Raw genomic sequence first — 27006 nt, forward strand, 5'->3', positions numbered from 1 at the left:
AAATTCACATCCGGATTAGAAAATCTATTATATTAGAGTTCAGACTTGTCCCCAGAATTTGACTTACGATTCGGATCTACCATGATCCGGTTCGAATCCGAACCGATTTCACACCACTCGCCATTTCATAGTATTCGAAGGATAATTCAGTCTTTTCTTAAATACAAGCATTTTCCCGACAGTTAAAAAAGGATTTTTTTGGAGGTAAAGCTTCTCACTGGTGTCTCTCACCCTCTTTTTTGCTCTCTAGAATTTTTTCTTCCCACGCTCCCTCTCTCCTCATCCTTCCCGCTCCACGCTTTCGCTGAGAGAGAGAGAGAGAGAGAGAGAGAGAGAGAGAGAGAGAGAGAGAGAGGGCGGGGGGAGGAGATGGCCTCTGTGATTCTCTCCGACGCTCTCGTTAGGGCTCGCTTTTGTGCTCCTTCCTCGTTTTCCTCTTCTTCTTCTTCGTCTCCTCCTTTCTCTTATCCTTTCCCGAAGAGATCTCTGAGGTCGTGTGCAAGGGACAGAGGGAAGCCGTGGTTTCCTCGCGAGTTGTTTGACGGGGCGGTGATGGCCGCCTCCCGGATTCCCGTCCGGAGCGCCTCCTTGATGGTCAATTCGGCTGCTGTAAGCCCACCCTTTTTCCTTTTTTTTTCTTGATATCTCTGGTTTGACACTTTTTTATTGTTGATAATTTGTTTCGGTTCTCAAGTGTTTTCTTCACAATTCACGGCGCCTATAACATTTCTCTGTTTCTCTGTGAATTTGAAATTTATTTCCATGAAATTCATGCGTTCGGAACTAGCGATTTGCTTTTTTTTGGTGTCTGTGGTATCGTCTATCCGTGAATTTTTGTGGATATTTCTTTTTTTTCTCTTTGAAATTGCTAGGTTAAAGATTTGGGGTCAATGAACTACACTAGGGTGCGCAACACCAGGAACTACGACTTTTCTGTAGTTTTCATTGTTATTTTTAGTTATTTTAGGCGATTGAAGTGTTTGAATTTTTGATGTTTTATATTTTGAAGATTTTAGTGTTAGAAAATAGTGTGGGCCTACTTACTTTGAACCACCACATTGGAAGACTTTAATACTGTCTTAGGTTCAGGCTCAGTTCATGTGATCCAATCAGGATGGGCCCTTAGGTATCTCATATGGTATGATACACTATGTGTTGATAACTCTGTAATGGGTTGAGTTGGAGACAGACTCCTGATCCCCAAACCTTATATATAGGTTGTTTTTATTTCAATAGTTTAGCGAGAACATGTATTTGATCTTGCTTTAGTTTTTGATGGATTTTTAAATCCAACAATTGGTATCAGAGAGCATGTTTTTGTTGAATCGTTAATTTTTTTTTTTACGATTTCATATATATTTTATTTTTCTTACGACGGTGATCCATTGTGGTTGCGGACCACTGCCGGGTGGCATAGGGTTCTGTCCCCATTTGGTTTGCCGGTTACGATAGCCATCGGGCTCACCCTAACTCTGTCGATCGGGCAGAAGGGCTATTTGGGCCTTCTCCATTTTTTTCTCTCTAATCGACAGTCTTCCATAGAGTGGTGGTGAGGGGCTTTCCTCTTTTCTGATCACCGTTTGAGCATACGCCCGATTCGATCGTCGGACATCCATCTGCTTGCTACGATCAATGGACGACTCAGGTGACCGCTCGATCAGGCTTGGCTTCATATTTAAGGGCATGCAAGAGGGCCATTCGACCCTCCCCCGCATTTTTTTTGGTCGCCGGACGACAAGAGGCATCATCGGCTGCTCGATTCGTTAAGCGGCAGACGACGACCCTCATCAGGATGTCCGACGGTGGAGTGCCCTGTTGATTCCATCACCGGAGGATGGGAGAGTCGCCTCTTACCTTTTGGTCGTCGGGCGACGGAGGTTCCCCCTCTTTTCTTCTGTTCGCCGGACGATAGAGGTCGGATGCCATCCAGTCTTTTGGGTCTGCCAACATCCAGGCCAGATTCGACCAGGGCTGACGATCTTCGCAGGTCGGCGGCTATTGCTGTCGGATTCAGCATCCCGTCGATGAGACTCGGCCCTTCACCGGTGAGTTTTTGACGATTCATTAGGGTATCATTGGATTCTGACAAGTCGCACTGTTGTCCACCTGGGACGAGGCATATGGGTCAAACTAGGCAAAATGGCCTTTGGGCCGGTTCGACGCATGTTAGCTAACTCAGATTGTCAGTGCCGGTTCAACACCCTCTTCAGCCGACTCAGTCGGGTTAGTGTCGGTTTAGCGCCCTCTTTGGTCAGCTCAGTCGGACCAGGGGCCGATTCAGTGCCCTCTTCAGCGGGCTCAGTCGGGCCAGGAGCCGGTTCAACACTCTCTTCAATCAGCTCAGTCGGGCTAGGGCCGGTTCAACTCCCTCTTCAGCCCGCTCAGTCAGGTTAGTGCCGGTACAACGCCCTCTTCAGCCGACTCAGCCGGGCCAGGGCTGATTCGGCATCCTCTTCAGTAGGGCCATGGCCTATTTGGTCTTGTTCATTACTGGGTACAGGCCCCCCCTTGGTGACCTCAACCGAGTTCGGTAACCAGTCAGGATGAACCGGCTCAGGTCCCGTTCGATGATGGAGCTGTTGACCGGTTCAGTTCCCATTTGGTTTTAGGGGACTGAGCCGGGTCAGCTGCACCATTGTGCAGGTCAGATCTGGTTGGACTCGACCCAGTGGTGCAGGCTCGTACCCGGGTTTTAGCCAGACTCATGCACAAGTCTTATAAAAAAAATTAAGGATTTTATAGGGCTATTTGTTGTGCTTCATGGGTCATTTTGGTGGGCTATTTTTGGTAATCTTTCGGGCCCCATGCATATTATAATTGTGTTTCCTTTATGTTCATGTGCATCCATTGACATATTTGAACGTTGGTATTATTTCTCATTCTGGGTCCGATATTTTAAATTGAATTAATTGAATCAATATGTTGCCAAAGTAACCTCTGTTGTGTAGGTTAATTCATTTTAGAATATTGTGATGGTTATATATTTACGATTCATGCGAATAATGATCGGCCCAAAGAAAGATTACTATTTGGCCGAGCCCAAATGTATACTTTCAGTAATAAATATGAGACAACCATTCGGTTATCCATGCAAATAACGAGTCGGTCTAAAGAAAGGCTCGTTGTTTGACATGACTGATTGTCCATGTTTTGATTACTGTATTGAGCGCACCACTTACAAGTTGACACTTTTGTCCAAAGACTAAGTGTTAATGTTGTGCTGTGTATCTTGTAATGGGGTTCACCATTGTTTAAATATGTTATTTTATGTTATTGCATGTGAATATGTATGCTAATTGTGAGTTTGTTTGTTCTTTATTCAGTTAATACTTCTGCTTCTATGATATATGCAAACATTAATTTCATCCCTGTTTTGAGTGGTTCTAATTTCAAGAACTGGAAAGAAAATGTTATGATTGTGCTTGGATGTATGAATCTGGATCTTGCACTACAAGAAGATCAACCACCTGCTCTTACGGACAGGAGTTCTACTGAGGATAAAAAGAACTCCGAGCGGTGGGATCAATCTAATCGCATGAGTCTCATGATCATGAAACATGCAATTCTTGAATCCTTCATAGGCACCATGTCTGAAGTGGCAAATGCCAAACATTTCCTTGAAGAAATTAAAAAATGTTTTGTGAAAAACGAAAAGGCTAAGACAAATACTCTTCTTTCAAGTCTTGTCTCAATGAGGTATAAGGGCAAATAAAACATTCGGGAGTACTGTAAGAAAGTGGTGGTGTTCCACCAAAGCACTTGAACCAAGCAAACAAGTATCTAGAAAGACGCTTCACATAAGACCCGTAAAAGGGTAAAAATGGAAAACATAAGTAAAAAAAAAAGATTTTTATTAAAATGTGATGCTTAAAAAACATTTTCTACAAGTGAGTTACAATGGGGGATGTACCCTTATTTATAATAGAGAGGAGGGGAGAGCTCATAAGGAGCTCTTCCTTTAGCTGTTGGAGCTAGTCCAACAGCTAGAAATAAAATAAGAAAAAAATAAATTATCTAGTTCTATTTGAACTAGATAGTTAAAATACAAAAAAAAAATAAAAAAAAATAAAAATAAAAAAAATAAAAAAATATTTTACATTTTAACACTCCCCCTCAAACTTACGTACAACGAACGAAAGTTTGTTTAAGAGAAAGTGAAATCGGGGGGCTGCAAGAGGCTTGGTGAAGAAATCTGCTAACAGGTATTCTGATGTAACATATGGTAGATCAATGGTTCCATTCAAGTACTCCTCTCTGACATAGTGACAATCCATTTCAATGTGTTTGGTGCATTCGTAGAATGTCCGGTTGCTTGCAATGTAGATTGCACTCTTGTTGTCACAACACATTCGTGAAGCATGTGTTGCTGCAGCTCCCATGTCCACAAGTAGACGACGGAGTCATACGACCTCCATTGTAGTGGTTGTCATGGCTCGATATTCGGCCTCAGTGGAGGATAGAGAAACCTTCTGTTGCTGCTTCTTGCACCTCCACGTTATGAGAGATTCACCTAAAAACACATAGAAACCAGTGGTTGAGTGCCTATTATTAGGATTACCTCCCCCAGTCAGCATCAATATAAGCAATTAAATCTAACGATGATGAAGTAAACACGAAGAATCCTCGTGAAAGAGAATTCTTTAAATATCTAATAATACGTAGAACTGCTCCTATGTGAACAGAGGTGGGAGCATGCTGAAACTTGTTGGTTGTATGTACGACATGACCTAGTGATGAAAAGATAGGAGAGTGCTCCAACAAGCTGTCTGAAGGGGGGTAGGATCACCGAGACACTCTCCATCATCAGTTTTCATTTTAACATTAATTGCTTTAGGGGTGTCCATCGTCTTTTCATCTGTAATGCCAGACCTGAAAACAATATTAGAAGCAAATTTAGATTGAGAGATCATATATCCTCGAGGAGAATAAACAACTTCTATTCCTAAAAAATATCTTAAAAATCCTAGATCAGACATTTTAAAATGAGTTTTAAGAAGAGTTTTGATATCTGCCACTCTCTGTTTGTCATCACCAGTGATGATCATATCGTCCACGTAGAGGAGAAGAATGATGATACCTGCATCAGATTTCTTAACAAACAAAGCAGTGCCAGTTAAACAAGAATGAAATCCAATATCTGTCATAACATGACTAAACCTGTCATACCAAGTTTTTGGTGCTTGTTTGAGACCATAGAGAGCTTTCTCAAGACGAAGAGTTTTACCTGTGGGAATACAAATACTAGGTGGAGGATCCATGTATACTTCTTCAGCAAGCCTCCCATTTAAGAAAGCGTTTTTGACATCCATTTGAAAAATATGCCACCTTTTAATAGAGGCCAAGGCGATTAGGGTTCTGACAGTAGTCATACGGGCTACAAGAGCGAAAGTTTCTTCGTAGTCGATGCTATACTCTTGAGCATAACCTTTGGTTACGAGTCGTGCTTTATATCTTTCTAGGGTCCCATCACTTTTGGTTTTGACTTTATAAACCCATCTACACCCTATAGGTTTCTTTCCAAGAGGAAGATCTTGAATGGACCACGTACTGACCTTTTCTAAAGCATTCAATTCTACTTTCATAGCTTCAACCCATTCTTTATGATTTTTGGCTTCAGAGTAGGAGAAAGGTTCAACGTAGGATTGGATTAATGCTAAGGCAACCCTATATGATGGTAAAAAGGAGTCATAAGAAACAAATTTGTCGGGAGGTCTAGAAATTCTAGAAGTCCGTCAAGGAGGAACTTCGGAGAACCTTTCTAACGCACATGGAGGATGCGGTTCTCCAACTCTTCATCTTGTATACTGCAATCCAACATCCCTACTGGTTTGGTCTCTGCTATCAGTGTCAGGAATAAAGGGGCTTTGATCATTGTCAAAGTTGCATTCGAAATCCTCTTCACTAAATTTTGAGGTTAAATCAAGTAGAAAGGAATATTCAGTAATATCTTTAGGTTTTTCACTCTCAAAAGCATTATCTTTTTCTAGAAAAGACATATTTCTTGATACATATAATTTGCCATTTTGAATATCATAGCACCTGTAACCTTTTTTATTCTCAACATATTCAAAAAAGGCACATGGGATTGCCCGAGGAAAAAAATTATCATTTTTGTCTGTAAATACAAAACATTTGCAACAAAAAACTCTCAACCTAGAGTAGTCTGATGTTCAATAATAAAGTTTCTCAATTGGAGAAAAAATTTTCAAAGAAGAGGGTGACATTCTATTGATGAGATAGGTGGCAGTTAGGACTGCGTCAACCCAAAACACTTTTGGAACTTGACTTGCAATTAATAAAGTCCTAGTGGTTTCCATAATGCGGCGGTGCTTGCGTTCAACAAGACCATTTTGTGGAGGTGTGTGTGGGCATGATCGTTGATGAGTAATGCCATGTAGATTAAGATAATTTTTAAATTCTCTAGACATAAATTCTTCCCCTGAATCGGTGCGACAAATGACGATATTATTTTGAAATTTATTAATAATCATCTTATGAAATATTTGAAAATGAATAAAAATCTCGTATTTATGCTTAAGAAAATAAATCAAAGTGTGTCTAGAAAAATCATCAACGAAGATAACATAATACGCATAACTGCCTTTAGAAATAATTGGTGCGGGTCCCCAAACATCCGAATTCACTAACTCAAAAGGTTTTGTAGAGACAAAGGTTCTACTAGAAAAATGTAATCTTTTCATTTTACCAAGAATGCAGTTTGAACAAGCAAAATTTTTAGATTTACAAAATTTTCTCAAACTTAGGAAGAATTGGATTTTAGACACATGAGGATGGCCAAGTCTTTTGTGCCATAATTCTATCTCCAATTTCTGAACATTTAGACAAAAAACATTCTTTGGTAATTCCAAAAAGTCCATGTAATATAGTCCTCCTTCTCTATGGCCTTCCAGAGTCAGCTTCCCTGACTGACGATCCTGTACCTAACAACCATCAGAAGAGAAGGATATATTACATCCATAATCAGAAATTTGAAACAAATAGAATATTCAAATTTAATTTTGGGATATATCTAACATTGAGAATACAAAAACGTTGATAATTTTCAAAACAGCCTATTCCTTATTTCAAGAGATGTTCCATCAGCTGTGAAAACTTTTGATATACTTAAGTTGTTTTTAAGACATTCAGATAAGCATTTGTCATTTGGGGTAATATGAAATGAAGCACCAGAATCTAAAAGCCAAAAAAAATTACCTGGACCGGAAACAGATGCAACTGCCGTTCCAGTTGAGGCATAAGTTGAAGATGATACCCCTTTGAGAAGAGGTTGGAGGATCTCCATCAATTGAGCCATGGAAAGACACATCTTGATCTTTTGGCTCGACGTCAATAGTGGCGACCCTTTTTTCATCCCTCCTTTTTAGTTTAGGGCATTGAGGCCTGTAGTGCCCTGACTCATGACAGTGGTGGCAAATAACTTTCCTTTTGTCAAACTCACCATTCTGTCTTCCAAAGTGAGGTGGCCGGTAAGTATGAGTATGGTTCCCAGGCCTAGATACTGCTAGGACGGAATCATCGTCAGCTTTAGGGGTGCTTTTTCGAAAACAATTTTCCTCTATTGCTAATTCTTCAATCGTTTCCACAATAGTGAGATTTTTTCCACGATGAAGGAGGGCCGATTTGGTGGACTCAAATTCTGGCCTTAACCCAATTATAAACTGATAGAAATGTTCAACATCGGGCTGCTTTTGGCGAAGCTCAATATCCTCAGCACAATGCCATTTGGGTTTCAAAAGAGAGTTCTTCACAAAGTTCGTATAGCCCATTGTAATATTCTCGAATTGATTTGTCGCCTTGGGTCATCATCTGAACCTTATCTTGAACATTGCACATACAATATCTTTAAGGGAATATATATTTTTAAGGTATTCCCATGCCTTATCGGCATGATCAAACTTGGAAAGACTAGAACATTTTTTAATGTCAACACTGTTGATAAGCCATGACATTATTTTTGCATGTCCCATTCTCCACTCTTTCCATTTTTTTTCATAGGAGGCTAAAGCCTTGATTTTCTCTTCCTCCGATAATGGGACCTCCTTATCTCCCTCTTTCTTGGTAAGGGATAGTTTAGGTTCCGAATCAGAACCATCCACGATTCCCCATAAGCCTTTACCCCATATGTGGTGCTTCATGATTGAAGCCCACGTTACATAGTTTGTGTCACTTAATTTCATGGGGATGATGGTGACTTTTTCATTGTCATCCATCGTTTACAAGGGGTGAGAAAGAAGAAGGATAAAAGAAAAGAAACGAAAAGGAAAGAAAAAATGTGTCAGAAGGGAAAGAAATACAATACAATGATGTTGAAGCCCTTCAAATGATACGTTTTGAAGCCGATAATGAAGTGATGAAACACTTCTCTCCAAGTGACGAAACACTTTTGTAAGAACAAGGTGATAACACACCTTTTGCACAAGGGGCACTGAAACCGAGGTAGACTTTCTCCAAGATCTAATAATCTCGCGGCTCTGATACCATGTAAGAAAGTGGTGGTGTTTCACCAAAGCACGTGAACCAAGCAAACAAGTGTCTAGAAAGACACTTCACAAAAGACTCGTAAAAGGGTAAAAATGGAAAACACAAAAGTAAAAAAAATAAGAATTTTTATTAAAATGTGAAATGCTTAAAAAACATTTTCTACAAGTGAGTTACAATGGGGGATGTACCCCTATTTATAATAGAGAGGAGGGGAGAGCTCATAAGGATCCCTCCCTCTAGCCGTTGGACTAGCTCCAACGGCTAGAGTTTGGTCAAGTTCCAACCGGGACTTGACCAAAACTCTAACTATCTAAATCTATTTGAACTAGATAGTTAAAATACAAAAAATAAATAATAAAAAATAAAAAATAAAAAATACAAAAATATTTTGCATTTTAACAAGTACATCATGGAGATGTCTCATCTTTCTTCAAAACTCAAGGCACTAAGGTTAGAGTTGTCTGAGGACTTACTCGTGCATTTTGTTTTAATATTCTTTCCGGCACAGTACAACCAATTTAAGGTCAGTTATAACTGTTAGAAGGAAAATTGACTCTTAATGAGTTCATTTCTCACTGTGTGCAAGAAGAGGATAGGATGAAGCAAGAGAAGACGGAGAGTGCTCATTTAGCAGTAACCTCCAAAGACAGGTTTAAGAAAAAGAAAATGACTAAGGAAGCTGTAGTTGACCCTAAATCGCAGAAGAAACAAAAAAGACATCAGGACCCAAAGTCTAGTTGTTTCTTTTACAAAAGAGAGGGTCACATGAAGAAGGATTGTACCTGGTATCATGCTTGACGTGAGAAGAAATGTACGCTTCTTACTTTGGTTTGTTCTGAAGTTAATTTGACTTCTGTGCCCGAACACACTTGGTTGATGGATTCTGGTGCTACCACTCACATAAGTGTGTATGCAGGGTTGCTTAAGTTGTCGACTGCCAATTGATGTTGAAAGATTCATCTATGTGGGCGATGGCAAAATAGTTGAAGTTGAGGCAATAAGGACATTTAGGTTATTAAAAACTTGAAATTATTTAGATTTGAAAGAAACATTTATTGTGTCGTCTTTTAGGCAGAATTTGGTTTCTATTTTGATTTTGTACAAATACGGTTATTCTTGTCTATTTGAAAATAATGAATTTAAATTGTTTCTTGATTCGAATCTTATTGGGACCAATTCTTTATCTACAGTTGATAACCTTTATTTGCTTGATATTGTTGCTTTATTTCATGAAACCTTACAATTAAGTTCCCGTGGTACAAAACAAAAATTAACAAATGAAAATTCTGCTTTGTTATGGCATAAGCGCTTATGTCATATTTTTAAACAAAGAATTGAAAGGCTTGTGTCAAATGAGATTCTTGGTTCCCTTGATTTCATTGACTTTCAGGTTTGTGTTGAGTTTATGAAAGGAAAACGAACAAACATAAGAAAATTAGGTGACGAAAGGAGAACAAACGTCTTAGAACTAATTCATATTTGTGGACCCTTCCCTATGGCTTCTTGAAATGGTCAACAATATTTTATTATGTTCATAGACGACTATTTTCGTTATGGGTACCTATATTTAATTCATGAAAAGTCTCAGTCTCTTGATGTATTCAAATCGTTTAAGGCCGAAGTTGAAAACCAACTTGACAAAAGAATTAAGGTTGTCAGATCTGATCGTAGTGGTGAGTAGTATGGTAGATATGATAGATCAGGTGAACAACGTCTATGGCCTTTTGCTAAATTCCTAGAGGAATGTGGCATCGTCTCTCAGTATACCATGTCAGGCACTCCTAACATGAATGGTGTTGCTGAAAGATAAAACATGAGTCTTAAGGATATGGTATGGAGTATGATTTCTCTTTCTACCTTACCAGAGTCCCTTTAGGGAGAAGCATTAAAGACTGCATCCTATGTTTTGAACATGATACCCTCTAAAGCAGTAACCAAGACCCTATATGAATTGTGGATAGGCCGAAAGCCTAGTTTAAAACATTTTTATATTTGGGGATGTCCAGCTGAGGCTAGGTCGTATAGGCCATATGAAAAGAAACTGAATTCCAGAACGGTTAGCTACTACTTTGTTGGGCATTCTGAAAGGTCCAGGGGCTATAAGTTTTATGACCCTGCGAATAAATCTTTTTTCGAAACGAAAAATACTTGTTTCTTTGAGGGTGCTGAGTTTGGGGGAGTGATAAAGTAAAATATATTGCTTTTGAAGAAGAGTCTCTTTCTCTTCCTATAGTTGTGGATGACAATGATCAGATTTTCATTCCTGACATTGTTCCCACAAATCCGGATCAAGGTAATGCTTTAGATCTCTCTATCCAAAATCAATCTTTTATTCCTGGAGTTCAAACTCAACAACCTCAAGAACCAGTGCCATTAAAGAAATCCATTAGAGAGAGAAGAAGGGCAATTTCAGATGATTATATTGTCTTTCTACAAGAACATGAAGGTGATACTGGCCTAATGGAAGATGATCCAATCAACCTCCATCAAGCCACACAAAAATCTAACTTTCAAAAGTGGATTGAAACAATGCATGAAGAGATTAAATCCATGAGTAACAATGACGTGTGAGATCTTGTCCCATTACCTGAAGGTGTGAAACCCATTGGTTGCAAATGGATATTTAAAACCAAAAGAGATTCAAAGGGTAATGTGAAAACATATAAGGCCCGTCTTGTTGCAAAAGAGTTTACTTAAAGAGAAGACATTGACTATACAAAGACTTTCTCTCCGGTTTCTACGAAAGACTCTTTCAGGATTATGATGGCACTTGTGGCTCATTATGACTTAGAGCTACACCATATGGATGTTAAAGCCCCATTCCTTAATGAGGACATCGATGAGACAATATACATGGTCCAACCAGAATATTTTGTCTCAGGCGATGCCAAGAAGATGGTTTGTAAACTAAAGAAATCCATCTATGGACTTAAGCAAGCTTCCCGTTAGTGATATCATAAATTTCATCAAGTTGTCCTCTCGTTTGGTTTTGAGATGAATATGGTTGATAAATGCATATACCATAAGTTCAGTGCGAGTAAATTTATTTTTCTGGTTTTGTATGTGGATGACATATTGCTTGCCAATAATGATATAGGCATACTGCACGAAACCAAGGGATTTCTGATAAAGAAATTTGAAATGAAAGATCTTGGGGATGCCTCTTTTGTATTAAGGATCCAAATACATCGAAACCGTTCTTGGGGTATTTTTGGATTATCACAAAAGAGCTATATCGAAAGGATTCTAGAAATGTATGGCATGAATGATTGCAAACCAGAGGATACTTCCGTTGCTAAAGGAGACAAGTTTAGTCTCGCTCAGTGCCCCAAACACGAGTATGAAATTAAGGTTATGAAACATATTCCTTATGCATCTGCTGTGGGGAGTCTTATGTATGCTCAGGTATGTACGTGTTCGGACTTAGCGTACATTGTTGGAATGTTGGGCAGATATCTTAGTAACCTAGGTATGGATCATTGCAAAGCAGCAAAACGGGTTACGCAGTATTTACAAAGAACAAATGTTACATGCTCACATACAGGAAGTCATATCAGTTGAAGATCATTGGGTATTTTGATTTTGACTTTGCGGGATGTCAAGACAATCGCAGATTCACGTCAGGCTATGTTTTTCTGTTGGCCGGGAGAGCTATTTCCTGGAGGAGTGCTAAGCAGACACTCATTGCTCCTTCCACCATGACAGTATAATTCGTGGCTTGTTACGAGACATCCAACCATGGAATATGGCTACGTAATTTTGTCATAGGGTTGCGGATTTTGGATAATGTTGAAAGACCGCTAAAGTTATTTTGTGACAATAATTCAGCAGTGCTGTATTTCAATAACAACAGGAGCTCATCAAAGTCAAAACATATTGACATTAAGTTCCTTGTTGTTAAAGAAAGAGTGCAGAATGGTCAAATATCAATAAAACATATTGGCACAAACTCCATGATTGCGGATCTGCTTACTAAAGGTTTGCCACTCAAGGTCTTTCACGAGCATACTGCTCGTATGGGTGTTTTATCATTTTATGATATGCTGGTTTAGTGGGAGTTTGTATTTGGACGTTCTATGATATAATAAAGTTCTCTTTTGCCATTTTGGTATAAAGTTAAAGTTTCAGTTACGTTCTGTACTTATTATGTTGTGATCTCACTAAAGTTTTCAATAGGACCAATTGGAAATAGGCATGTTTCATCACATTGCATGTAATTTCCATGCTTCACATCCATACTTGATCCATGTCATTTGGTTGTCTCAATATACGTGATTATTGATGGGTCCAATTACGTTATTTGTAATGAAGATCACTTTAGTTTTATGTTGACGTAATCAATGAACCAGATTGGTAGAGATATCAATTTTTTGAGCTAAATATGTGATTATAAGGTTACGTATGTGGCCCAAGTGGAAGATTGTTAGAAAATCGTGTGGGCCTGCATACGTTGAACCATACATTATAAGACTGACCTAGGTTCGGGCCCAGTTTATGTGATCCAATCAGGATGGGCTCTGTGGTATCTCATATGGTATGGTACACTATGGTACAACTCTGTAATGGGTTGAGTTGGAGACAGACTCCTAAATACATTAGGTTATGGTCCCCAAACCTTATATTATAGGCCCTCACTCTCCCTTCAAACTCTCCATTGTCAGAAAGAGATTTAGTCCCTCTTGTCGGGTTTAGAGAAAGAAAAATGACCATATATACAGGTTCTGGAAGATCATACCCGTTAACGATCAACCAGAGCACTATGGATTCAGGTATCGCTCCCGCTTTTAGTTTTATTCTGTTTTTTATTTCAACGGTTTAGCGAGAACATGTATTCGATCCTGCTTTAGTTTTCGGTGGATTTCTAAATCCAACATTTAGGCGATTGTTTCGTTTACTGGCTAGTGATGTGGGGTTGGACTGTTTGACCCTTCTTCTTTGTCTGTTTTCTCTGGCAGTTCTTCGTTGAAGAATAGGGGTATTCCTTCCTAATGCATGGGGAAAAGATGAAAGGAGATTGATGGTATTTCTTGTTGATCTATAGTTCACCTATTTCTATTTCTATTTATCTCTCATCTCATTCCACCACTACCACCATTACTTCTTCACCGCCATCGCCACCGCTTCTTCATCACCGTTACCCCCACCACCAACTACCCCTTCCTCATCACCATTACCACCAACACCAGCAGCAGCACTACGACCATCACCACTACCCCTTCATCACTGTTACGACCATCACTGCTAACTCTTCTTTGCCATCACCATCACTGCTAACTCTTCTTTGCCACCACCATCACCAATGCTGCCAGTACTGTACCACCGCCACCACCACCACCACCACCACCACCACCACCACCACCACCACTCACCATCTTCAACACACTGAAACCACAATCACCACTACCACCTCAACACCAACCACCATCACCACCACCATGCCCAATCTTCATCCTCCTTATGCCTATTTCTCTTCATCCTCTCCCACCCACCATCTATCCCTCTTTATTCATTGTCTTAGTTTAAAGTTTAAACAGTTTGTGATCCAAACTTTGACTTAATCATAAATAAAGACAAAATTCTTATTTATAGCATGTGTTTTTATTTGTGTTTGTACACAATTAGGGGTGGCAATTTCTGACACGACCCGCTAACCCGCCTCTTAGGCGGGTTCGGGTTGGGCTTAAGCCAACCCGTTTAATAAACGGGTCGACCCGCGTAACCCGTTTATTAAACAGGTCGGGTTCGGGTTGGGGGTATGCCAACCCGCCAACCCGGCTGACCCGTTTAATAAACGGGTTAGGCGGGTGGGTCAACCCGCCAACCCGCCTACCTGCCAACCCGATCCGTCAACCCGCCAACCCGACCCGCGAACCTGAAAACCCGTTTACCCGACCCAACCCATTTATTAAATGGGTTGGCGGGTCGTGTCGGGTTACCCGTTTATTAAACGGGTCGGGTTCGTGTTTGCCACAGCCGACCCGTTTAATAAACGGGTCGGGTTCGGGTTGAGGTATGCTGACACGCCAACCCGACCCGATTGCCACCCCTATACACAATAGATAAAACCACATCTAGATAGGGCTGGCCCTCAAGCCAGCTTTGAAACATTTGATGTTTATTCCCGATAGGCATAAACACAAGTCAAGTTATATGGATATGAGATATGGTTACGGCAATCTTATTGAAAGTAGGACATCCAATCTGTTATATGGATATGTGTTTAGATTCTTAAATATATAACTTTGAATAATCTAAACACCACATTGAAACAATATGACTACCAGCTCAATACTCCAAGATCATTAAATAATGCAGCACAGTCATGTCAATGAAAAAACAAGAAGATCAATGTGTAGAAAAGCAAATCTTCAGATCATTAGGGAGATCATGAATGATTCATGGCATATGATGGATTATGTCTTATGCATGTTTTAGCTTGTCTGTTAGGATGCATTATGACATGGTTTTTGCAGGGACAAATATGGTGTACGTGTGAATTGTTGATGAAAGAATTCACTTGTGGGAACTTAAGCAACACAGGTTGCCAATTCTACATTGGATGCATGTACATCTGTGCTGCTTGTATTTGAATGGCACCTATGTCACATAGGTCTGGGTGCGGATGAGGCTATGCAACAATTTCAAAAAACTTGGGTTAGAGGATGATATATATATATATATATATATATATATATATATATATATGATGTGAAATTGAACCCACCCTAAGGTCCTCGATAAGGAGGGAGGAAAGTAAGGATGAGAGAGAGAGAGAGAGAGAGAGAGAGAGAGAGAGAGAGAGATGGTGGTGGCGATGAACAGCGATGGTAGTGGTGAAAAGAGGGGAGCGAAGGGGATTGTGCCCTAAACCCGCCCTCCCCCTCTTATATTTTTTATACTTTTAAACTTTGGACCAAAATGGTCTTGGTCAGAGTTGACAGAGTCCATTTTGGGACGAAAAATGAGACTGAGTGTGGTTGACCTCACTGGGTGCGGCGAGACCCGCTGCACGTGCACCCACGTCACGTCGACGTGGGTGCAGCAGCCCCTTAGGCATGTCCCTGTTACATATAGTGGTACTTATTCATATCAGTACATGAGTAAACTGTTATTTTTGTTAAATTTTGTTCATTTATCCTGTCAACTACTTGCATTAGAACTTCTCTTGTGAATCATGACCTTTAATGGGCAATTCAAGTATCAGTTTTGCTTTTTAATGCTTAACAGGAATAAAAAAAGAGAAAAACATGTCTTTATATGAAGGAATTGGCAAATTGCTTATTTTCTCTTGCACTTTTATAAAGTAGGCCTTGTGTGATCTGTAATCCTCATTGTTCATTACGTTCATTGGAAGGTTCTTTATTTGGAATCATCTAGTGTGTCATTGGCAGGCTCTTTATTTGGAATTGTCTACTATACCTACGGTTGCAAACGGGTCGGATTCAGGAAGCCAAATTTGCAAAATTTGGCTGTCCTGGATCCGAACTGATCCGACTTCCCAATGTATTTTGGGATTCAAAATCTGATCCGTTTGCATCCCTATACCTTTGTGTTCTAATTTCAATATCTTTCCTTTGCAACCAATTTGCAGCCAAGGAATGAGGTTTATACGGTTGGGGAGTTTATGACTAAGGGAGAGAATCTTCATGTGGTTAAACCTACCACCACTGTAGATAAGGGTAAGGTCCTACGGATACAGTTGTTTGTTGCATGAATAATTACAATTTCCTTAATAATGATTTTTGTTATTTTTGGTATCAACAGCTTTGGAACTTCTTGTAGAGAAGAGAATTACTGGCTTTCCTGTGATCGATAATGACTGGAAATTGGTAAAAATATCAATTTAGTTCTCAATCTATTTGTCATTGCTTTCCTATGATTGATTTATGACTAGAAATTGATAGAGATATCAATTATCCCTTAATATATTTGTCATTCTCTTATATGGTTTATGGCATGCTCATGGGAGTAATTACTTGATAAATTTCAAAAGTCTTATATAGGGATAATAATTGCTCATGTTGCCATCATGTCATATCTAGTAGAAAACACCATTCCATTATTTTGATTTTTTTTTGGGATCAGACCTTGCAACTGCATGCTTTGTTTAGTAGAAAATGGTTTTTGGATCACGTGATTGCAATGCAAATTGAGCTGATATAGCTTGCACTCATGATTTCCACTTAGATTGGATGAATAATGTCAACTTAGCATATCAAGACTGATTGGACAAACTCAGGTCAAGTAACTCTTACATGGTATACCAGTAGAAGTTGTTCTTTTTGCCATTCTAAGAGCAACCTGGTTTCCTATGGTTGTAAGATCATTTCTTATAGATACGCTATCATGGTTACCAAAATTTAAAGTTTGAACATGATGAGGTTGAAAAGGGGAGTGTCCTTCCTAAAAATATTCAGATTCTTATGTATATACTATGCTTAGTGTTACTAAACCAATGGCTTTATTACAACCATTGACTTCTAAGAATACCTAAGTGGTGTACATTTTGAACTGTTTAAGATTTTGAATTTTACTTTTAGTGAGGATATTTGCACACTTTGTGCTGTTATGCATGTAAAACAATGTCTTTTTTTTTCTGTAAAATTGTGGGTCATTGACCAGAACTATTCTGGTTTGATCCATTGGATTCTGGAGTGAACCAGATAAAATATTCCAATACCAAACTGCTTGGGTCCAAATTGGTCTTGACTTGATAAATCATCACATTTTTTTGGAAAAATAATGGCTTGAATGTCTTCATAATTATGTTGGTAAAATTGGTCCACAAATTTTTTGCTGCGAACACCTGAAGTTGTTGTCAACCTTGTTTCTTGATTCCCTGCATACTGCCCATGTTGCATACATTGACTGGTTGATTGATTGACTTCTAGGCTTTAGTTATTTCACTGCTGTTACTTTGATGTTTGTCAAATGTATTTGTTGATGTAGTCATAACAAACGTAGCTACTTATTGCAGGTTGGAGTGGTATCAGATTATGACTTATTGGCATTGGACTCCATATCAGGTTTCTGTAATTAGCTTTAGAAAGCTTCATGTCTATCACTTGATGCATGTATATTTGAACCGTTTTCGCTTTTGGCAATGGGAATTTTTTAAACCTTATCAAAGAACTACTGCCATTGCCATGCATGTCTTGATATGATTTTTTTTTGAAAAAGATATGAACATTGATTAATTTATCTCTTATATATGTAGTCAAAAGCCCTAGGCGATGCCTAGTTGGTACACCCCTAAAAAATTAGTCGACGATTAGGCAAGACTAGTCGAACTAGTCGGTACCTTGATAAAAAATATACAAAATACACAAAATATACATAAAAATATGTTTAATTCTTTTGGTAATAAGATGTTTTCATCAGACAAGTACACAATTACACATGCTTTCACAAATATATAACATAATATATATTCTCAATTATTCATCACATATTCATTATAATCCAAGATTGTACATATCATATCGTTACCCATATCGGTCAGGCCCAAGGTAACAGCGTATCATATCATATCATAAAATTTTAATAAAAAACTTCCAAAATTTCTAAAAAATAAAAAAAATCAGAAAAAATTAGCAAAAATTCTAAAAAAATCATAACACATGAAACAATGATGAATATCACAAAATGCAACCATAAAATCACATATGAGACTTTTATGTCTCTATGCGCTACATACAACTCTTGCAATTAAGAACATGCCACAAGACTCATACTTTCATATTACAAAAATAAAAATAAAATATTATATAAAACCTCAATAATCATAATTATCATCTTCTCCTCCTCCTCCTCCTACCAAAATTAATAACAAATCATGCAACTGATAACTGACAATGTAAATAAAAGCAACTACATAATTTAAATTTTAAACACAATTAAAGCCTTAACTAACAATATTAGATTCACATCCAGGTCATACTAAAATGACATAAATCATAACTAAACTACTAAGAGTTCATATAACTAAAAACATTAAATTTAATCAACGTCTTACATGCTAATCTCCATCTCTAAAGTTTTAAACTATAAACTAAACCATCTTCTAGAGCCTATTTGCCAAACATTAGGACAATAATTCCTCTGTGTTGTATCCGATTATTGGACAATGATCTCTTTATCTTCGTCCATTTTTTTGGCAAGTGGGTCATCATCATCTTCAGAATTTGGAACAATGGTTGAAATTTCTTTGCATTTTTTGTAAAATTCTTCTTCTTTGAATTTTTTTCTAGTTCAACAATTTCAGCACGAAAAGGAGCAAAAATAAATGGATAATCACATAGACGTGTATTTTGACGAAGACCTGCAATATGTTGCTTAAATCTATGCAGTGTACCTCTAATGATGACCCTGGTCGTGATACATCATCCATGCTTCTAAAGTATTGCCATTCAGGATCATCTCTATAAGATGAACATAAACATGACATCGAACGATCTAAAATAAAACATAACCAATTAACTACCAAGTAAAAATATAAGCATACAAAAATTTAACAATAAGTTTACACACATAAAATAGAGATTTTTTACCTTAACCCACTTTTTGGAGTGGAAAAAGGATGAAAATGCACTCTTGCTTGAAAAAATTGCAAAAAACCTCTTTTTTTTGCACGGATCGACCCCCAAATCGCTTTCACGGCTTCTAGGGTGTATAAATTCTCCTTTAATGGCCTCTACACAAATGAGAGACTCGGCCCTCAAGAGGTATTTAAAACTCAAAAAGTAAAAAAATAACTTTCGGTTTTTTTAAAGTGCACTAAAGGTGTATCCTATGATACGCTTCGATATAGGGTTGTATCGTACGATACACCCGATACAGATACAATACACACTCGTATCGCGATATAAGTGTGTATCGTATCGGTTTCTCTCAAAGTTACGATGCGTATCGTACGATCGGTACGATACAAGTAACCTTGGTATAATCAACAAAATATGCTTTTGGTCTTTTAGAGAAAAAGTCACAAAAACACAGTAAAACATACATACATAAATAACATATTACCTAATTAGTAATACTAAATGGGCTTTCAGGTTTTTATAAAAAAATTACAATAACTCGCATATATAGAACACAAATTACTTATATATATATCTCACTTTCAACCTTTAACAGAAAATTCATCAGAAACAAATTAACGCACACACATACACAAATATATATATATATATATATATATATATATATATATATAATCTTTCGAAATTAACTCTTCCCTTTGTATGTTTAAAATATATATAATAATAAATGACTAAACTGCCCTTGCACCTAGGTGAGGGCGGTTTAGTTGCTAACTAGGTGCCCTAGTTGATGCCTAGTTGGCAAAACAGACACCTTTTAAGGTACTCACCTAGGAATTGTAAATCCTAGGCGTTTTACTCTGACTAGGCGGACTAGTCGGTGCTTTTGATTACACAACCTCCTATCATTTTCATAATGTTTATTTTGCTGTCAATGCATCACTATCATCATAATTTATACCCATGAAAACCCAACAATCACCATAGCTATCACATGTCATCATCAATCCCATAATGTTATACCCAGTGTTGTGAAAAGCATTGAGGCGCAGCGAGGCGCTCCACCAGAAACTAAGGTGAGGCGTTAAGCGTAAGCCTCAATTTTTTTTTTTGAAAACTTAAAAAAAGTATAAAAAATATCTAAAAATACAAATAAATAAAGAAATGCTTTATTGATGAAGTAACAACTAATAAGAAATAAAAAATCTCAAATTAGTACTAAAAAATATGAGATTAATATATAAAAGTAACTAAGAAACTGATTACACAATTGAAACTAATTATATAATTGAAAAATATAATGTCCTATAAAGTAATAAGCAATAGAAAATCTCAAATAAGTACTAAAAAATATGAGATTAACATATAAAAAGCTATGTCACAGGGATTCGGCCAACCAGGTGCTGCACCTGCGTTGACGCGACGTGATGCGGGTGCGCGTGCGGGTGTGGCACCCGGTGCGGTCAACCCAACCCTGGGTGCGGTCATCACACCCAAGGTCATTTATATCCAACTTTTGGACTTGAAAAAAATGAGGCCCGCTGAAATGAGCATGACAGCCAGAAAACCTAGGAACTGGTTTGTCAACATGGCGAGTTTCGAGACACAACTCTTCAACTTTCTTTACGGCAACCGCATGCCGTAGCCAACTACCAAGGAGTCTCTTCTCCAAATCGTTTCTTTGGGTCAAGCGCAGGCTCAACCTGCGAAGGTGCCTGGTTCAACAAGAATTGATTGGCAACGGTGAAGAGATCGGTTCCTTCTAGCGGTGAGTGTGACTCGCCGAGCTTCTTCTGTCTCTTGAGTTGCTTCGTGGTCGAAGGGAAATGATCCTCATCGAAATCTGCAGAGGGGATTGCGGTGGGGAGATACCTCCATCTCTTGGACAGGATGCTAGTCCTCACCGCAACTTTGATGGGGAGCGAATCAGGCAGTGCATTGATACTACACCTGGTAGATTTCTTCATCATTCTCACCTTTTACTGAAGATCTGACACCTCTCGTAGTTGATGAGAGCTTAACTTTTCATGAAAATCTGGATGGTCTCAGAGAACAACCATACTGTATCTTGAAAATTGAAGAGAGCACAAATGGTTCTGTTAAAATAGAGGGTTCAGGAAGGCAAAAGGGTAATCATGCCCATGTTGGCCCGTACAGATTGCAGTCCACTGTACCTGCCTGCAAATATTAAATCAGATTTTGATTTCATTCGAGATATGCGCTGGGCTAGAGGTTACGTACTACAAAAATTAATACAAAATATCTAAAGCCAATGAGCTGCCAGATTTTGGGGCAGGATGTAATGATCATGGACAATACAACCTTTCTTCAGGGATGACCAACTTGGTTACCATTCAAAAGTAGCTCAGTTACGGAACTAAGAGAGAATAACTAAAAGAGTCGGATGGAAAACCAAGCATATATGTCCTGGCCAGGGGGAAAATGGGGTCTCGCCTCGTTTGGACTGGTGTTCGTATCTTATTTGGTTCTTTTATATGTAATCAAATATCCATCAAATCCTGATATTTGTCTGATTCAATAGCAAAAAATTAAAACCATATATGCATCCAGCAGTGTTCGATTAAACTATTAAACTCGGCTCAGACCAGTAGAGCTTAATGAAGAAACTCGATTAAGCTTGGTTAATACAGTCTTATAATGATGAATTTTAGCATATATATAATTTTTGTTTTTTAAAATGTACTCACGATAATTGTTTTTTATTTTATTAGTGTTACTGTTAACTGTTAAAACATCAAAATTATATATATATATATATATATATATATATATATATATATATATATATATATATATATTACATTTTTGCCCCTGCCGCACCCCCGCACCCGGGTTTTTTGGAAGTGCCGAATCCCCGCACCCGCACCCATGTGACATAGATAAAAAGTAAAATAAACACTCGAGCCTAAATAAAGAAATGCTTTATTGATGAAGTAACAACCAATAAGAAGTAGAATATCTCGTAAAAATACGAAGTAACAACCAATAAGCAATAGAAAATCTCAAATAAGTACTAAAAAATATGAAATTAAGATATAAAAAGTAAAATAAACCCTCGAGGCGTAAAGCGTAAGACTAAATAAAGAAATGCTTTATTGATGAAGTAACAACCAATAAGAAATAGAAAATCTTAAATATCTCCTCCTCTTCTTCTTATATTATTATTATTATTATCACTACCATCACGCTGTGGTGTAGTAGATATTTGATTCATAAATTTTGGATTGTTTAATTTCCTGCGCTGTCACATGGATATAGCTGCCGACACGGGGATACAGATTTTTATGAAAGTTTTCAGTATAACTAGCATATGAGGGGCCATGGTATGGGGGCTAAAATGGAGTATCCATGTTCGGTACTCATAAAAGGAGTAAAGTTACATCTAAATTCATGGGCCCTAACCTGCCAACCCATTGAATTCAGTCTGGGTTATCAGACTTGATACATTGACTGCGATTCACATGAATAGTCATTACTTATTTTAGTAGCTAATTTTTTTGGACTGGTATGTCAAGATGGGAGGGCATTTCATCAAGCTAATTGGGTATGTATTTACTAATTCAAAAGCATTTAAATTTTAAATCCAACAGAGCTTTGTTCTCATTACTAAATAAACTTTACATTTTATTAGGTTTGTGTAGTTCAAATATCCCAACCTTAATTTGTTTGAACAAAAAATTGATAATGCAATATTTGTTGAAATCAACTTCCCATTTTTTGCTTGAATGAATAATACCAAATTATGCTATTAGTTTGCAGTTCAATTAATGGGGAAGCTCACTTTCCATTTTAAAATGTCGCTTCCCCTAATATTTCGGTCGGAAGCGCAGCGTTTCGCTTCCCCATGTATATGGGTGCTTCCGGTAACCCTGGTCAAGGGGTTGTGCTTTATCCAAGTTGACCTCAATCATTCCAATAATGGTAAAACTTAGGCCCATGAAAGGATGTGAACTAAGATAATTTGGTTGGGTTTATAAGGTTTATGTGATTGATTTAACTTGACCTATTTATTTATTTTCTTACTTTGCATATGGCTGTATGCTAGTGACTTGTCAGATTTCAGTTTATGATGTTTATCTAGCTAAAGGATCTTGATGAATTAGGAGCTTGATTTGATCAGTATGTTCTTGTTGGACCTGTGTTGCATCTGTCTAAAAACTGTTTATTTTTCATATGTCCTGTTCGAAAACCGGTCTTAAACAAGTTTTAGTGGTTGAGGTTACCATGCTGCCATGCTGAGATTTAACCAAGATTTGGGATATATCAAATTTTGGTCTGAAATGAGTTCGGGTCCACAGCTATATCCATTGCATCAAGAACTGAATCCTTCAACAGATTCAAATCTCTCTCTCTCTCTCTGATTTGATCCTAAATGGGTTTGGATCCACAGCTAGATCCATTGCAGCAAGAGCTGAATTCATCAACAATTTCAAGTCTCTCTGTCTCTGTCTCCCTCTCTCTCTCAACCAGGGTTGACGGTGAAACTACACGGCCCAACTCTGTGATAGTGACTGGTTGGGATTAAGCTTGAGTCCTCTGGCATCAGGCATAAACTTCAGCTATGACTTGCCCGTTTAACCTACTAGGCAGGATAATGAGGATAAGCCAGATCAAAGTTCAATCCAAAACAGACTTGATTGGACATTTTTTCAAAAATCTTAATTAAATGTTGCAAAACATGTCTTTTCTCTTTCAACTCAGAATCAAGGTATAGGTTCTCCTGCTAACCAATCAATTGGTATAGGTATCAATAGGCCACTTATGCATCTGTGCTAGAGCTTTCTCCTTGGCCCAGCCTAGACCCTATACAATTAGGTCAGATCTAAACTTTGTTCCAAAATTAAATTATAATCAAGTTATCTCGTTTGTTGGCCCAAACCTGATCCAACAAAATATTTGAGTTGGATTTAGTTTGAGATATCAATAAATTTGTGCTTTGAAAATTTATTTGACTGTTGAACCTTGTATCCGCCCTGCATGAGCATATCCTTTCACATGTGCAAAGCATGGGACAACCGACTGATTTTAAACTCATTTGAATTTTGAAACTTGGTTTTGCAAGCAATTTCATTGCCATATTGCTGCCATTTGTTCCTCAGAAGTGTGTGGAAGTGATCTCTTAGAAACAGCTTTCTAATTTATTGAGGTTTTAAACTCATTTGAATTTTGAAACTTGGTTTTGCAAGCAATTTCATTGCCATATTGCTGCCATTTGTTCCTCGGAAGTGTGTGGAAGTGCTCTCTTATATACAGCTTTCTAATTTGTTGAACATCATTAATCGTGTTGCTGTCTGTTACATGCATATATTTGATGGTGGCTGTCTGCTAGACATGATTCTAGATATTTTCATGGAGGGTGCAGTTTTTTGTTTTTCCCCAACTTTGTCCATTGTATTAAGGCTAGTATCTGGCTTTTTTTTCCTGGTAACAGGAGGTGGCGGGAGAACTGAGACTGATTTATTTCCTGAAGTTAATAGCACTTGGAAAGTATGTTCACGTAATAAACCTTGGTTAATCTCTTTTATGGACTTGTGCTTTCAGAATTTGATAGCAATGCATTTCTGGTTGACATATTTTCATGATGATGTCTTTGAATTCTGTTTGCTCACTGTTTTCTGTGTAAAGTATTTGCAAGTATAGCGCCCATGCGCTTTGTGAGCCTTAAAGATGGAGTGAGTTCTCCATTGTAAAGAAAATTTAGGGGACAAAAGCAACTTGAGATGTCTGATTTGATAAGTCTCCCAAGAGACAAAAGCAACATAGAAGAGCTGAAAATCATTAATATGCTGAAGAGATTTGGGAAGTTGGTTTCTCAACAAAGTGATTCAATGGTGACAGTAGGAAGCAAAAAGCAAAAACACAAGTATAGATGTAGAAGGTCAAACTCCTAATACAGCAATGTGTATTGGATCATACTCTGGCACTTTCCCTTGAATTTACCATTATTAAGACTTATTATTTTGTTACAGGTCTTAGAGTTCAAAATTTATAAATAATTCATTTAATTGATGAACATTTTAATTTGGTTCATGAATTGTATTGTCTCTTTTATATCTTGAATTAAGATTCCTGAGTTGAAACCAATTCACGATTTGAACCTAGACCCAAGTCCTATATAGGAAATGGATCTAGTCCCATGATGAGTTTGAATACTTGTAACCTGCCCAAAATTTTAACTAAAACCAAAATGAATATTTTTGTTGTATATATATATATATATGGTTATATTTTTTGGTTAAAATTTTGGGGCGTTACATAGGTACTGTCAGTAAGGGGGTAATATCTCAAAAGAAAAACATGGGGAGAAGACTTCTATTGAGGTTCTCTTGCATTTTGCAATTACCATTAATAACCACTCTTCCCTAATTATTATCCATCTCCGACCACAAACATGATGTTTTATACCATTTTATAGAGGAATGTTTGTTACCCTCGTGGGTAGAGGTGTCAACGGGTCTCATTTGGTTCAGACTCATGTGGAACAAGACTTGGACCAGATTTTTGGGTATGGTATTGGGTCTAAACCTAGGTCTAATTGTGTCCACTATAAGAAAAACCATACCCAAACCCGATAAGAACTACATGAACCAAACTCAGACCATACTCGATAAAACCATATTTTTTATCATTTTTATATTAGAAAATTGTGGGTCTTAATCGAAACTCGGGTTGGGTCCAAGTTTGGTACCGGTAAAAATCGTGTTGTTACTGCCACATGATTAATGGATGTACTTGATTTCACATTATTTTTTTAATAAGAACCCTTATATTTTACCTATCCACATGAATTGGTGGGTTGAGAAGGTGCAAAAGGAGCAAAAAGTAAAACAGTTTTCACACTCCATCTTCCTCGTTAAATTTATCATAAAGGACGTGGACTTGCGCTATTACTGCATCATATTTATAACCTTGCATGATTTTACATCATTTCTTTCTAGGGACCATTTATTGGTCCATGCATGCTTAAATTATTTGCTGATGAGGCTGTACCATGTATGCTCTTTTTTTGATTAGCCACGTGTCTTTCCATTATCTACAGTGAATCTAAAATTCAGCTTCCAATGCTACAGATGATATGACCAGTAAATTGCAGTTCTGAAGGATTTTACCATTTACTGACAAAACCTGTATTTTACATGGCAGACATTTAATGAGATACAGAAGTTATTGAACAAAACCAATGGCAAGGTAGTTGGTGATGTGATGACGTCCGCGCCTCTTGTTGTTCGTGAAACAACAAACTTGGAAGATGCTGCGAGGTACTTGTCACTTTGTTTTTCCTTCAATTTTTAGTTGATCTTGTATCTTATTTGGGACTCCTTGCTTGTCATGTAAGAAACTGGTTACTGGTTCTGGTTGGTATATATTTACCAGCACTGGGAGTTAACCATGGTGTTTCTTCTGAATTTTAGGCTACTTCTTGAAACAAAGTTCCGTCGCCTACCCGTAGTGGACAGTGCAGGCAAGCTGGTAAGAACTGCTTGTTGCTTGTCCTCCATACATCTGCCTGGTCTTCATCTTTTGTTATATTAGTTTACTGATTGGCTTTGTGGTCATATAGGTTGGGATTATTACCAGGGGAAATGTGGTTAGAGCTGCCCTTCAACTAAAGCATGCAAGCGAGGATAACTAGAGACAGAGGCTACCATAATGACTGTCCTCTGAAGGTGATTAATCAGTCCTAAATGCGCCTCAGTACTTCCACATTACAAAACTCAGGTGGTATTTATGGGAAGGTCTCCATTCCTTGAATGGTTTTAGCTGATGATGCTGTGGCATTCCGATATAATCCCAATTTTCTAAGCGTTATTATTTGTTTGAACTCAAAGATTGAATCCAAAAGCATTCTTTCACGGAACTCATTGAGTTGGTTCTGTAACTTGTGTGGTTTATGGGAGTTGAAGGGAGTAATTATTAATTAATTTGGTTTTTTTTACTGATA

General features: G+C 37.9%; 1 protein-coding gene across 2 annotated transcripts; it reads left to right on the forward strand.

The window, feature by feature from the left end:
• The first annotated feature begins 224 nt into the window (after positions 1-224).
• On the forward strand, positions 225-27006 carry LOC149835275 (CBS domain-containing protein CBSX1, chloroplastic-like). Of its 2 annotated transcripts, XM_090011787.1 has the most exons (8): positions 225-609; positions 16094-16181; positions 16267-16331; positions 17480-17528; positions 24496-24551; positions 26208-26323; positions 26477-26534; positions 26626-27006. In XM_090011787.1, the coding sequence occupies exons 1-8, from the start codon at positions 370-372 to the stop codon at positions 26695-26697; spliced, it is 744 nt and encodes a 247-aa protein (XP_089867913.1). In that variant the 5' UTR covers positions 225-369; the 3' UTR covers positions 26698-27006. The 2 variants fall into 2 exon arrangements, with proteins under 2 accessions (XP_089867913.1, XP_089867914.1); XM_090011788.1 differs by lacking the exon at positions 26477-26534 and having other exon boundaries at positions 226-609.

The sequence above is a fragment of the Nuphar pumila genome, chromosome 6, assembly GCF_984573655.1.
Source record: "Nuphar pumila chromosome 6, dmNupPumi1.hap1.1, whole genome shotgun sequence".
Taxonomy (NCBI): domain Eukaryota; kingdom Viridiplantae; phylum Streptophyta; class Magnoliopsida; order Nymphaeales; family Nymphaeaceae; genus Nuphar; species Nuphar pumila.